At 43.0% G+C, this 13,684-nt stretch overlaps 1 protein-coding gene across 1 annotated transcript in view; it reads right to left on the bottom strand.

Moving 5' to 3' along the window:
- LOC111833598 (relaxin receptor 1-like) overlaps positions 1-13,684 on the bottom strand; it is a 31,415-nt gene that overhangs the window by 1,254 nt on the left and 16,477 nt on the right. The window contains exons 4-18 of the mRNA XM_023792059.2: positions 11,366-11,449; positions 10,614-10,719; positions 10,461-10,532; positions 9,551-9,622; positions 8,909-8,980; positions 6,541-6,612; positions 6,373-6,441; positions 5,961-6,032; positions 5,763-5,834; positions 5,303-5,374; positions 5,044-5,115; positions 4,739-4,810; positions 4,130-4,359; positions 2,927-3,337; positions 1,005-1,223 (exon numbers count right to left, since the gene is read on the bottom strand). Of these exons, the coding sequence (XP_023647827.2) occupies positions 1,005-1,223; positions 2,927-3,337; positions 4,130-4,359; positions 4,739-4,810; positions 5,044-5,115; positions 5,303-5,374; positions 5,763-5,834; positions 5,961-6,032; positions 6,373-6,441; positions 6,541-6,612; positions 8,909-8,980; positions 9,551-9,622; positions 10,461-10,532; positions 10,614-10,719; positions 11,366-11,449 (1,767 nt within the window). The remainder of the gene's footprint in view (positions 1-1,004; positions 1,224-2,926; positions 3,338-4,129; positions 4,360-4,738; positions 4,811-5,043; positions 5,116-5,302; positions 5,375-5,762; positions 5,835-5,960; positions 6,033-6,372; positions 6,442-6,540; positions 6,613-8,908; positions 8,981-9,550; positions 9,623-10,460; positions 10,533-10,613; positions 10,720-11,365; positions 11,450-13,684) is intronic.

Below are 13,684 nucleotides of genomic sequence, written 5' to 3'. Positions count from 1 at the left end.
CTGCCAGTCTGATACCCGTCTCTGTCAGTCTGATACCCGTCTCTGCCAGTCTGATGCCCGTCTCTGCCAGTCTGATGCCCGTCTCTGCCAGTCTGATACCCGTCTCTGCCAGTCTGATACCAGTCTCTGCCAGTCTGATACCCGTCCCTCCCAGTCTGATGCCTGTCTCTGCCAGTCAAATGCCTGTCTCTGCCAGTCTGATACCCGTCTCTGCCAGTCTGATACCCGTCTCTGCCAGTCTGATACCCGTCTCTGCCAGTCTGATACCCGTCTCTGCCAGTCTGATACCTGTCTCTCCCAGTCTGATGCCTGTCTCTGTTATTCTGATGCATGTCTCTCCCAGTCTGATGCCTGTCTCTGTTATTCTGATGCCCGTCTCTCCCAGTCTCATACCTGCCTGCCAGTCTGATACCCGTCTCTGCCAGTCTGATACCCATCTCTGCCAGTCTGATACCTGTCTCTCCCAGTCTGATGCCTGTCTCTGTTATTCTGATGCCCGTCTCTCCCAGTCTCATACCTGCCTGCCAGTCTGATACCCGTCTCTGCCAGTCTGATACCCATCTCTGCCAGTCTGATACCCGTCTCTGCCAGTCTGATACCTGTCTCTCCCAGTCTGATGCCCGTCTCTGCCAGTCTGATGCCTGTCTGTCCCAGTCTGATGCCCGTCTCTGCCAGTCTGATACCCGTCTCTGCCAGTCTGATACCCGTCCCTCCCAGTCTGATACCCGTCTCTGCCAGTCTGATACCTGTCCACGGTCACTGAACGCTGTTAATGCTGCACTTTCTCCTGATTGCGCAGTTGTATTATTAGGTTTTTGCTTTGTTTGATAGATATTGTGTAGCTCCTGCTCCAATACAGCTCACACTTGGGCATTGACTGGAAGCTCGGCCTAGCAGAAGTTATGTCTAGTCAAACTCCTCCATGGCACATCTGCTTGCAATGTGCTATTTGCCTCACTTGTACGTCACTTTGCACAAAAGCGTTTGCAATGTAAATCACTTGCCTGGTATTTCTACCTGCATCAGAGACAGAATCTTAAGCACAAAAATGGGGAGCCAGCAGAGAGAGTCAGTGATGACGATTGAGAAGAACCTCTTGGCAATGGTCACCTCCTTCTTCATGTGGTTACTGGTCACTGTGGCCCGTGTTCCTGTTCTTTGTATGTTGTAGAACATGTTTCCATAGGACAAGACAATGACAAGAAAGGCTACCAGGTTCAGCCCTGTGAACAGTGAGACCAAAGCATGAAACATCAATCGGCGAGTTGCAATAACGCACCAAACATTCATCAATCCTTCTCCTAGCGTGTAGATGTAGCTCCTTCTAATGTGTCAGGAGTAGCAGATAAAATATGCAAAATCGTTAAAAAAAATTTGGGATGGCATTTGTCAAAATGTAGATGGAAAATAATCCATTAGATGGGCCCACCCTTTGCCTTCAGAAGACCTTCAGTCCTTCTTGGACTTGCCTTTTAAATCCTGAACTATGTGCAGTGGGATTATTGGACCATTCCAGAAGAATAAAAGCCAACAGTTCTTTGAGGAATGAAGGGCATGTAAATGTTCTCGAAGCTTCTGAATATCCCTTAAAGATTCAATGATGTTTAGATCTGGTGGTTGGTGAGGTCATGGAACTTTGAAACTTCATCTTGGCAGCCATGAAACTACACACATTTATTCATCAGTGTTTATGGGGACATTGTGAAGGGGCAGGGTTTGCCCCACAGGGTGCATCTGGTCTTGCAGAATGTCTCAAATTCTTTCCTTATTATACATGCAGAGCAATCATCAGGATCTAACGACTCCTGAGGGCTGCTGTCCAAAACCATAATAGATCCCCCACAGTGTTTAACACTTGCCAAAGTGCTGATTGCCAGGCTTCTTGTAAAGCTGAAATGTCCAGATATCTGCCATTCGACCTAATACTCAATTCAATCTTATTTGTATATCACTTTCACAACGTTGCATTGTGTTAAAGCACCTTACATTATCCCCGTTCCAAGCCCCCAGTCAGCAAGCCAGAGGTGACAGTGGCAAGAAAAAACTCCCTAGAAGGAAGAAACCTTGCAAGGAACCAGACCCAAAGGGGGAGCCCGTCCACCAGGGGGCAGCAGAGGAAGCCCTAACCCTAACCAGACCCAAAGGGGGAGCCCGTCCACCAGGGGGCAGCAGAGGAAGCCCTAACCCTAACCAGACCCAAAGGGGGAGCCCGTCCTCCAGGGGGCAGCAGAGGAAGCCCTAACCCTAACCAGACCCAAAGGGGGAGCCCGTCCTCCAGGGGGCAGCAGAGGAAGCCCTAACCCTAACCAGACCCAAAGGGGGAGCCCGTCCTCCAGGGGGCAGCAGAGGAAGCCCTAACCCTAACCAGACCCAAAGGGGGAGCCCGTCCTCCAGGGGGCAGCAGAGGAAGCCCTAACCCTAACCAGACCCAAAGGGGGAGCCCGTCCTCCAGGGGGCAGCAGAGGAAGCCCTAACCCTAACCAGACCCAAAGGGGGAGCCCGTCCTCCAGGGGGCAGCAGAGGAAGCCCTAACCCTAACCAGACCCAAAGGGGGAGCCCGTCCACCAGGGGGCAGCAGAGGAAGCCCTAACCCTAACCAGACCCAAAGGGGGAGCCCGTCCTCCAGGGGGCAGCAGAGGAAGCCCTAACCCTAACCAGACCCAAAGGGGGAGCCCGTCCTCCAGGGGGCAGCAGAGGAAGCCCTAACCCTAACCAGACCCAAAGGGGGAGCCCGTCCTCCAGGGGGCAGCAGAGGAAGCCCTAACCCTAACCAGATCCAAAGGGGGAGCCCATCCACCAGGGGGCAGCAGAGGAAGCCCTAACCCTAACCAGACCCAAAGGGGGAGCCCATCCTCCAGGGGGCAGCAGAGGAAGCCCTAACCCTCCGTTATTCAGCTAACATGCAGCCCCCCACTGCAGCACTCACCAAGGAAGATGGCAATGGAGTAGATCTGAGCCTCAGTGCTTTCTGGCTGCTCTGAATGCAGGGGAAAGCACACACCGTTAGTGCCGTAGAAGTTCCGGAAGAAGTGCTTGCCCGCCAGCGGCGTGAAGGCAATGACGAAGCCCAGGATCCAGATGAGGACGAGGATGCTCACCGTCCGCCCCCGGCCCGGGGCGAGGTAACGGAACGGGTAGACGATGCAGATGTGCTTCTCCAGGGTCAGGTAGGTGAGGAGAAGGACAGAGACCTCAGTGGACAGCATAGCCAGCGAACCCACCACCTGGCACTGCAGGCTGTCCATCCAGGCCTGGGCGTGCCGATTGTACTCGCCCCGGAACTTAATATCGTATGCACCAATCACGAAGAGGTACACGCCCATCAAGCCATCAGCACCTAGACGGCAAAGCGGACGCGTTCGCAGGATGGCCAACTCTGTCATAGTCTCTCTGTATCAAAAGTTACATGGGATTTGCAACAAAAAGTCACTATATCTGCCTCTTATGCCTGAATTTGAAAACCAGCATATTCTTAATTGATTTCTGTCACTCAAATACAATCTTATAGTCCAGGGGTTCTGAAACTGTAGGTGAATTCAGACCCAGCCAATAATTCACCTTATGCATCAGTATGGTTAACGTAAAAAGGCTTGACGTGGTTTGAACTACAAAAATACAATGCAGAACCACCAAACTTCGGACATGCATAACACGTCATAAAATACAGTCAAAACAATCAGCGAGCATCAAATCAGTCTTTATGTTGAGTTCCCATCATTGCTATATATGCTGATGTCTCTACAGAAAGTCATTAATTCATTAAAGTTTCAGACCTGTGACTTTGAACAAATATCTGCTCAAAAAGTTTGAGAACCCCTGATATAGACCATTGATGATGCAAGTAAATGATATATTTTGAATCAGGGGCATCAGGAATGCTGTCTGAGACATTGTTTATATTTGATAAGCTTAGAATAAAGCATTTATATTATGTTTTGATTTTCTTACATTTGTATTTTTCCTTGAATTTTGCATACAATTCTGTAAGAGTCTATGGGCAACCAGGAAAAACACAATATTGATGAATATCAATTTTATAAGTGCGTGACCTGACAAAATAATCCATATTTAGAAAATACGGTAGTAAACAAACCAATGAATAAACAAGCCGATGAGCAGGACCACTTACAGCAAAGGGATATGATACAAAGAGCATGTAGCTTATTCTCTGATCGTATGTACGACCGCATGCAGATGACGAAGACGTTGCCGAAGCAGGTGACGCAGGACACGACCCAGACAAACACCCGCAGCACGATGTTGGCCAGCAAGTCTTCGAAGGAGGAGATGCCGTCCGTGTTGGGCTTGCAGCTTCGCACGTGAGGGGCGTAACCACAGTACTGGAACTTCTTAAAGTATCTGAACCGGGGGTGGAGGAGGAGGAGACTAGGCACTTAAAAATCCTCAGGCTATACAGGGTGCACTGCCTTAAACAAAGGCAGTGCACCCCCCAGTAATCACAAAATCCATTGGCTTTTAATAATTAATGCCCTAATCAAATATGGAGCCTGATATATTAGCATATTTGATTTATAATTATGCAAAAAACTTTTAGCAGACTAATTTTAGAAAATAGGTTGTAGAAAAAAAGAGATAAAATCAAACATTGATAAGCAGATTTTGGTTATATTTTATGATTAGTACGTTACGATGATATACTGTAGTACTCTATATCTCTTTTTACAATCTTTATATAATTCTGTCACCAAAAGAAGCCAAATATTAAAGAAATGCTCACATGTGAGTCAGACTTTTCAGAGGTTCAAACATTCTTCTCTGTATGCTCCCAATCTCTATTCCTTCTATGCTCCTAGGAATCATGACAGCACATTTTATCCTGGACTCAATCCCGTTAAACTCAGAAACATCAACTTCAATCACCTATTCATCTGTACTGGAGTTTTACATAAAAGTCATCAGTTTACAAAGGAATTTCTGACCAATCAATAAGGGTATATTCACATTTTGCAAAATTGTTAATTTTATATTTTAGTTTATGATCCACTGACCACTAAAAGTTAATAATAGAAAAACACGACTTACAGGGATTTCAGCTGCTTCAGGTTTGCAAAGTGGTCCAGTTGTAACTCGACAATGGGGTTGTATGAAATGTTTCTAAACAATATAAGCACAAAAACTGACCAACAGTTGTAACTCGGGAGACCATATAAGGGCGCAGTTAGCTAACAGGCTTCGGGGGAAGAACTACATTTTGAAATCCAATATCTTTGAAATGCACCAGCATAACAACTGAATTCAATCATTTAGAACTTCATAGAAACATGTTTCTGGAGAGACTTACAGTTGGAGAAGATCAGTGAGACTGACAAACTGCTTTCTAGGGATATTTTCAATTCTGTTGCTGGACAAATCTCTGAGAAAATATGGGAGAAAATACGAATCTCTCTCAAACAACAACCATATCAACATCCCTTTTAAAGAAAACAACAGTGTTACATTACCAGCTCTGATTAATTTTGTACATGTATTATTCCATTGTATTTATCAGATGGTTTTATCTAAAGCAATGAATACTTTTTGAGAAAGTAGGTCAGACAGTCCCCGGAGCTATTAGGGGTTAAGGGTCTCACTCAAGGGCTCAATGGTGACATCTCTCTGCCGACATTTAAGCTGGACACCTTCTGATGACAGGCTTAGCATGCTAACCCTCCACATCTCACACCAGGCTATGCATAACCATACTTACGATTGTAGTAAATACAACAATGAATGTAAAGGCACCAAGGAAAATGATGACTCACAGTTCCCCAAGCTTCTGCAGCGATAAGAAGGCTCCTTCATCTAAACGGGAGATTCTGTTACGTTGCAGGACACTATGAAACACACATGTCGTCATTTATTAAGTTAACTGTCCTTTACTGTTGTCCGAATGAAACTAATTACTTATGGATTTGCCGGGTTGATTATATGTTTCGTTAAGATGAGAAGCGCAGACTTACAGCACGGTCAGCATGTGGCAGGAGCAGAGTGACACGTTCCCAACGCTCTCTATACGATTACCTTCCAAATCACTGAAATGCAGAGATTTGATGTGAATTCACATGCTTTGAAATCACAGGATGGGCTTTGCAATCATTTACGTAGCTACCTTCTAATGACGCACAAAATGAAGCTTCATGAACCATTTGCTGTATTTCTGACTACACTAGGTGGTGTACTTTGTTCATATTAAGGGCACAGAGCATGCCTAAAAGAAAACCAAGAGCGCCATCTAGTGGAGTCAAAAATTACAGCATATGGTTCAAGAAGTTTCATTTTGTCCACTACGACTTTCATTGATGTCACGTTGCATCTGTCCTCTTATACTAAGATAAGGCTCAGATGTGCAGTAATTTTCAAAATTTAACTTACAGCCAGTTCAGTCTGGGCATCCCCTGACAGATGTCATCCAGATGTACTAGGGCATTATTCAGCAACACCCTAAAAAACACACAAAAAATCATTCACCCCTACTTATTATATAAACCCCATTTATTATTTAGTAATGTATTGCTTCATAAAAATACTGGTAAAACTTACAAAAGGACCAGTGAGTTTAATCCCGAGAAAGCCATGGGTGAAATCTGACTGATTTTGTTGTTTTCCAGTATCCTGTAATGTCAAACACAATGATGAACAACATCACATGGGTGAATTACTGGTTATTCAGTAATAAAAGCACTGGTTTTGGCATGAATTTCAGTCCAGCCTCACCAGAGGAGTCCTTTATCAAAGTAATCAGTAATCATAATCAGTAATCATTTTCTCATTAATATTCAGGCAGCCCATTGGACACAAACCAACAATCACGTCAATGTTTACATCTGGGAATATTTATCATGCGGTGGATGCAAATTTAAAACACACATGTTCTGATGAACACAAAATGGCTCTGGGCTCCCTGCAACTGGGACAGAAATACCCAAATAGCTGTTGTGTCTTTAGTTATTTTAGCGTTGCAAAGACACTCCATGGTGAAAAAGCAAAGTATGAACTAGCAGCAAGGCTACATGAATCAAAGAGGGGCACTGACTAGTGGTAAGACTACCAGTGTAGCTATGACCAGACACAGAGCGTATTTGTGTAAGAGAAACGTCAATCAAAAAAATCAGACTGCATTTACACATTTCATGCTTTATGGAACCAAGAAAGAGATTTCTTGCGAACAGCCACAGTTGTACACGGAAAACTAGCTATTCCTGTCCTTAAGAAACTTTCTCTAATCTTGCAACAAAAAAAAAATATATCTTTTGTATCTGTGGTTTCTCAGTGACATGAAAAACACTGCACTTCTCTGATAGCCATTTCTTAGCACAATTTTTGTCATTTTGCCATTTAGACCAAAACTTTAATTTATTTCTTACGCCCAAAATTAATGTATTGTAGAATGTAGAAAAACTGGACAATGGTGCCTACAAAGACAACCTTAGTGAAACTGGTAAGATGAAGCCATTGATTTTCTGTAAGGTTCCTTAAATAGCTAGACGTGAAGCTTAAATGAAAGAAAAAAAAACCCAGTTTCCTAAATTTTGAGGCCCTTCTATCATCGGCTAATTAATAAAAAAAAGCCTTCTTAACACACATCTTAGTCATAGTCAGACTTACAGACAATTCATGAGCCTTGCACTCTGAAAATCTACAATGAAATCCCATAGTGCATCACAATCGATGCTAGACCATTCGAAACTGAAGATTGTGCAGCAGCTCAGTAACTTCAAAGAAGGCAGCAACGTGAAAGACTATGGAGAAAATCTGCAGCTCACAGCTTAAGAGAATCAGAGAGACAGCAGAGCAGATCCTGAACTCTGGCATGCGATTATCTCCCACAGCAGAGGGCCAGGACAGTCCTATGGTAACTCCTTCCTGAACCGTCTCCAGCAGCCGTCAATAGCAGTGAAGTGAAAGAGCATCATTTTGCAAATCGTTGTGCCCTTCATCTCACTGAGCTTGTATATCAGGTCTCCTCAACCACAACTCCGGCAGCATGAAGTAAAGGAGCTGTGATGAAATGGTGGTCCAACGGTCTCATGACAGCTGCTGTTCATAGCTACAGAGCCCTGGAACGAACCGCCACCGATAAGCTAACACTCATGGTTGAAGACACCTGAAGGAGACTTAGAGATAAACACATGGTTTTAGTTTGGATTCCCTCCCACTAATAGCCCGGTGAGTGACAAGTGAGCTAACACTGGCTGAACGCTCCTCATCCAGAAGAACAGAACACCGGATCTTAAATTAGCTCCAGCAGTAAGATGCCTCTCGCAAGTTCCTAATCAAAACCTGTAAAAACACTGGTGCGGAAGACAGACACAACCAAGATAGCATAATAAAAATCGGCAAGCCGGGTGGGTATTAAAGCCAATCTGCGTTTGCAGCAGTTACCAAAATCTAAGGCGGCTTTCAGAACGAACACGGCAAAAAAAACATCCATTCAAAAAAAAAAACAACAAAAAAAAACCAGAGTTTGCGCTCAATGCGCTGCTGTCATTTCGTTGTTGGCTCGGCTCATACAGCTCTGGGAACTCAGACATGAACGATTAAAGTTTCTTCTCCATCTCGATTTCTGTGCCCGGTTCAGTGCCTTCTTTCACGCGACAATGCGTCACACCGCACGGCGGTCAAAGTTCACCCTCTTGAGGTCTCCTGCATGGGATGCTTTTTCAGCCGTCCTGACGGAGTTCCCACATACATGCTGAGCTCTCACGGCACCCTTGCTCTCTGCTTTATTCTCCGGCCAAACTCCTCCAATACCATTTCTGCTATGTTTAGGTCAGGTGGCCGGGTCATGTGATGTGACCTTTGTAGGTGGCTTCTTCCTTATTCTCTATCTTCCATATGTTTAATAAGTATAAACAAAACAATCAATGAAATCAGCAAATATCCACAAGAAATGCTTTGGAGGACTTACAACCATTCCAGCTTCTGAAGGTCCCTGAAAGTGCCTGGCTTGAGAGTAGATATTTTATTGTAACTCAAATACCTGAAGAAAAAGAAAATGGAATGAATAAATGCATTTTAATCCATTTTATTGCAACAAGCCGCATAGTCTAAAACAGACAATAAAGTCAAGGATATCCATCATCTGATTACATTGAAAACATCCATTCCTGTACACATCTCCAGACTGCTCGCCCAGCTTAGGGTGACGGACTATCCAAACTGCTATCATAGGGGTGAATAATGATACATAATCATTTTCAAACTTTTCAGACTTTTAACCAAGAATCAGGATAAGCTAAAAACAAATATCAAGGAAGCTTCAGGACGCACTTAACTAATATTCAAGGAGCTCTGATCTTAGGAGGTTTGTGGTCACCTTGGAAGTGGGCAGTTTAAGCAATATTACTGAATCATGGGTGTAATTTAAGCTGCACATCGAAATGAAAAGAAATCACTTCCAAGATCTGATACAGAAATGGTCTTTTAAATGCATATCATAATTACGAGCTTAAAAATGCATAAATTACTTTATTCATCAATTTCAGTTCAAATAAATTAGTTTTACAGCGACTATATTTGCAAGGAAGTAGAATAATGAATGAAGACTCACAGTCTTGTTAGATAATAAAGTCCCCTGAATGCGTTCGGGTGCACAGCTCGAATTCTGTTGTGCTGCAGATATCTGTATGTATGAATAATAACAATATTTCAGCAATATATGTCCGTTTTAGGCAGCAACATTCAAATTCATTTATGTGTGAAAATCATTCATAGTAAAAGCTGCATTTGTCTCCATCAGGCAGACATACACTTGGTACACAATAAACACTTAGGTTCATGGCATAGATCCTACTGTCACATCCCTCCGTCCAGCTGTCTCATGTGCCACGCCCACCTCGTTACCCTCGTGTGCATCCCGATTGTGACCAGCTGTTTCCTGTCATTTCGGCTTGTCTTGTGTATTTCAGTCCGCGTTCAAGTCTGTTTCCCCAGGTCTGTCATAGACGTTTTTACTGTGTTGTTCTGCCAGCAATAAACCCCCTTGTTTTGGGTCTCCGTGTGCCTGACCCTACTTCCCTGCTCCCCGTTCGCTCGCCTTGCACACGGTCATCACAGCTACCCCAACAGCAACCTGAAACATTTCCTTACCCAAAGATATAGTTCAAACATCTGGGAAGAAAATGTAATGAATTTACGGTGTAAAACCAGCAGGTTAGTGCCTTCATATTATTATCTCTAGATTTCCAAAGAGAGTCATGATTATTTTATTTACTTGATAATGCAGTGGAAAATAAAACAACTTATATCTCATACTTTATACCAGAAATTGTCGACGTGTAAATCCCTGGAGAAACATGACTGTGGAAAGTGTGTTGATTATGGGAAAACTACATAGGTAAGGTTTTTATATACACTGTCCATGATAGAAACAGCATTTTTGATCAAAATGTCCATCAGAATTCGTCATGGTGACGACCCCAGTACTATACAAATTTACTGGCTCTTTTTTAGGAACTTACAGTTTCTGAAGGTTCTGATATTTTAAGAATATGTCGGCATTCAGCTTCCTCAGTCTGTTATGCTGAAGGGACCTGAGGACAACACAGGGCATTATATTCAGTGCCTGTTTAAAGCACCATCCCAGGAAGACGGCAGGGCAGCGTGAAACTCACAGCATAGTGATGTTCACCGATGCTGATGGGACGGTGCGCAGACGGGCGTCATCGCAGTCCAGTTCCAGGTCTCTGCAGAGACAGGGGTTTGGAACCGCCCCGAGCACTTGGAGACACGGAGGAAGGTTTTAGACCAAACCGGTGGAGCTATTTTTACTAGCCCATGTGATTATTAAAATAAACTGATAATAAAATGTTCAAGTCCCATGAATAATTGCAAATACAATTGCTACTTATATACTGTCACACAAAGATGAGCTTTCTCAACAAAAGAACATTTTGTTCAGTATGTAGGACATGCAAATAATCATTAAAAAAATGAGCCTTATTAACATGGTGAAGATTTGGCCCTCCACAGAGAATAATTATCAAGGCCTGATTAGACCCGAGACTGATGCTGTTATAGACAGGCAGGAAGAGATGATGCACATTGCAGCTCCTGCAAAGAAGGGACATTATTTTTGCTTAAAAAAAAAAAAAAAAGGAAACAAAGCAGGTAAGTGACCAAAACAAAGGCAGGGAGCAACACAGGAACAAACATGGCAAACAGCAGCAAACACAGGACAACTACAGCTACAGACACACAATGACCGACTGGGGAACTAATCTATTTAAGTACTGAAGTTAGCAAAAGCTACACAGTCGCCAGTCTGCTGGGGCAGCTTTATAGAGCCCTCGTCTGTGCAATTTTGTTTACATACTATGTCTTACAGTATGTGGTGCTGGTGGTAAACATTTGCAACCATACTTACAGCATTTGATTGACTTGTTACCAGACTTGTTATTAAGGTTCCCAAAATATTTGTCGAATAGATGAGGCCATCCATTGTTATCACCTAAAAAAATAAATTGTAAATTGAATTCTTATTCAAATTGCATGCAATATGAAGTACACGCATATATCAAAATATTATATAGCTACATTTTGCCATTAAAGAACACTAATAATACAACTGAACTGTTGTTCAGGAAGAGTTTAAGAAGAAATCTCACCCACACATCCTCAATAAGGTCTTTTGTCCAGGGGTTGCAGTATAATGTCCCAGGATAAGCGCTTGCTACACTGCGTATTTACTCATATCGCTCTAATGCTCATCGATATCAGGCCCAATATGCAAGACATTTTCCACAATGAGAGCTTATTAAGTGGAGCAAATTGTGTTCGGGTGGCAGGCTGCAGATTTGTATCCCAAGCGGCGGTGATCAGCACAAAATAGGCTATATTAATTAATTCATTCATTTAATTCATTCATTAAAGATGGGATATATTTATGCAGCATAAAATGAAGATGAGTGACGTACAGCTGTAGTTAGCTAGCTATTAAAATTATGCAATTGGCTACTTATTCCCATAATATGCGTATGCTTGGGAAATTGTTTCCATGTTTTAAAATGTAATTTCAGAGGGTCATTCAAATCAATCATCCTTTCACCTTCACAGATGGGAGAACATGCCCCCCCCCCATTTCTATTCTAACACTTTCAAAAATGTTGGTTCTTCAAATTACAACTTTACTTCTCCTCCATACATCCATACATCCATCCATAATTCCATCCATCCAAATGTTTATCCTGGTCAGGAATGGGGGTGCTAAGACAGGCAGATTAGGATACTAGGATACACCCCAGTTCGTATATAAGAACATAGGAAATGTACAAACGAGAGGAGGCCATTTGGCCCAACAAGCTCTTTTGGGGAGAACTTAACTAATAGGGAGTTGTTGGAATCTTATCTAGCTCCGATTTAAAGGAACCCAGGGTTTTAGCTTCTGCTACACTAACAGGAAGACTATTCCATACTCTAATTCAGTGGTTCCCAAACTGGGGGGCGCAGAGGTATTGCGGGGGGGGCGCACCAATGGGATAGCCTCAGGGGCATGTGCCACCCTAAAATAATCTCTTCACAGACTGGACGATTAAACCAATAAAGCAACGCAACACTACAGTAACTACAATATATAAACCACTAACTTACGTGTACTATTAGAGCATTTACGTCATTTATTTAAACTTTATTTTACCAGGTAAATTAACTAAAAACCAGTTCTCACTGCTTTACGTGATATTCGGGAGAAATAGCAGATAACACATCGAAACTTCCTGGGATACAAACGTCGTACAAACGTTATGTACAGTTTGTTCAGCCGGCTGAGAGGTGCTGTACGATCTGTCTTAAGTCGTCTTTCTTTTGCAAGGTTTTTGTACCATGTGACATGGTGACGCGTGACGACGTTTTGCAGCGCCGGACAAAAAATCTAACCATATCATGAAAAACGAGGTTTAAAATTTTCTACATGAAGTGCAGGGAGACTATCAGTTAATGGGTATGATTTAGTGTTGTCTTGTGCTATAGTATAGGCTGAAACCTGCGGTTATCATTAAAAACAAAATGCGGTAATCGTAAGACAAACTTTAATTTGTGAACGCCAGAGAATATTAACAGATGTTAAATCTGCATTTGCATAACTTCAAACTTATGCTGGACTTTTATTTTTAATTGATTGCTCTTTTTTCTCCCACAGTGGTGAAATTGCACCATTTGTATTTTGTAATTGCATTTGTTTCGCTCAATTAGAAAAGGGAGTTGTATTTCAAATAAAGTTTGAATCTGAACCTGTGTAGTTTGAATGGGGGGGGGGGGGGCTCAATAATGTCTATAAAAGGGGGGCCCTGCAGAGAAAAGTTTGGGAACCACTGCTCTGACTACACACTGTGTACAGAAGTGCTTTCTCAAATTCACTAAATAGGGTAATTGAATATGAGCATTATATTTTTGTGTTTTCTCCTTGTTATGGAGTTGTCTCCCACCTGCACCGTGTGTCTGGGCCTGGCTTGGTATCCCTCCAGACCATATTATTCAAAACCAAGGGATGATGTTAGCTAGACGAAGACACAGAACTCCAGACTGGCAAAAAAAGGACATTTCATCAGAAATTGGTGATTAGCATTAAATATTAAGACTCTGAAATGCCCTCCAGCGCTGTCCCAACACTAATGACCTTTGCTGCATCGTAATTCCTTTACGTCATCCCTCCCGACCGAGACAGCAGGGGACAAGAGCGATCAGACCC

Source organism: Paramormyrops kingsleyae, chromosome 12, assembly GCF_048594095.1.
Source record: "Paramormyrops kingsleyae isolate MSU_618 chromosome 12, PKINGS_0.4, whole genome shotgun sequence".
Lineage (NCBI taxonomy): Eukaryota > Metazoa > Chordata > Actinopteri > Osteoglossiformes > Mormyridae > Paramormyrops > Paramormyrops kingsleyae.
This window is presented reverse-complemented; position numbering and strand designations above follow the sequence as displayed.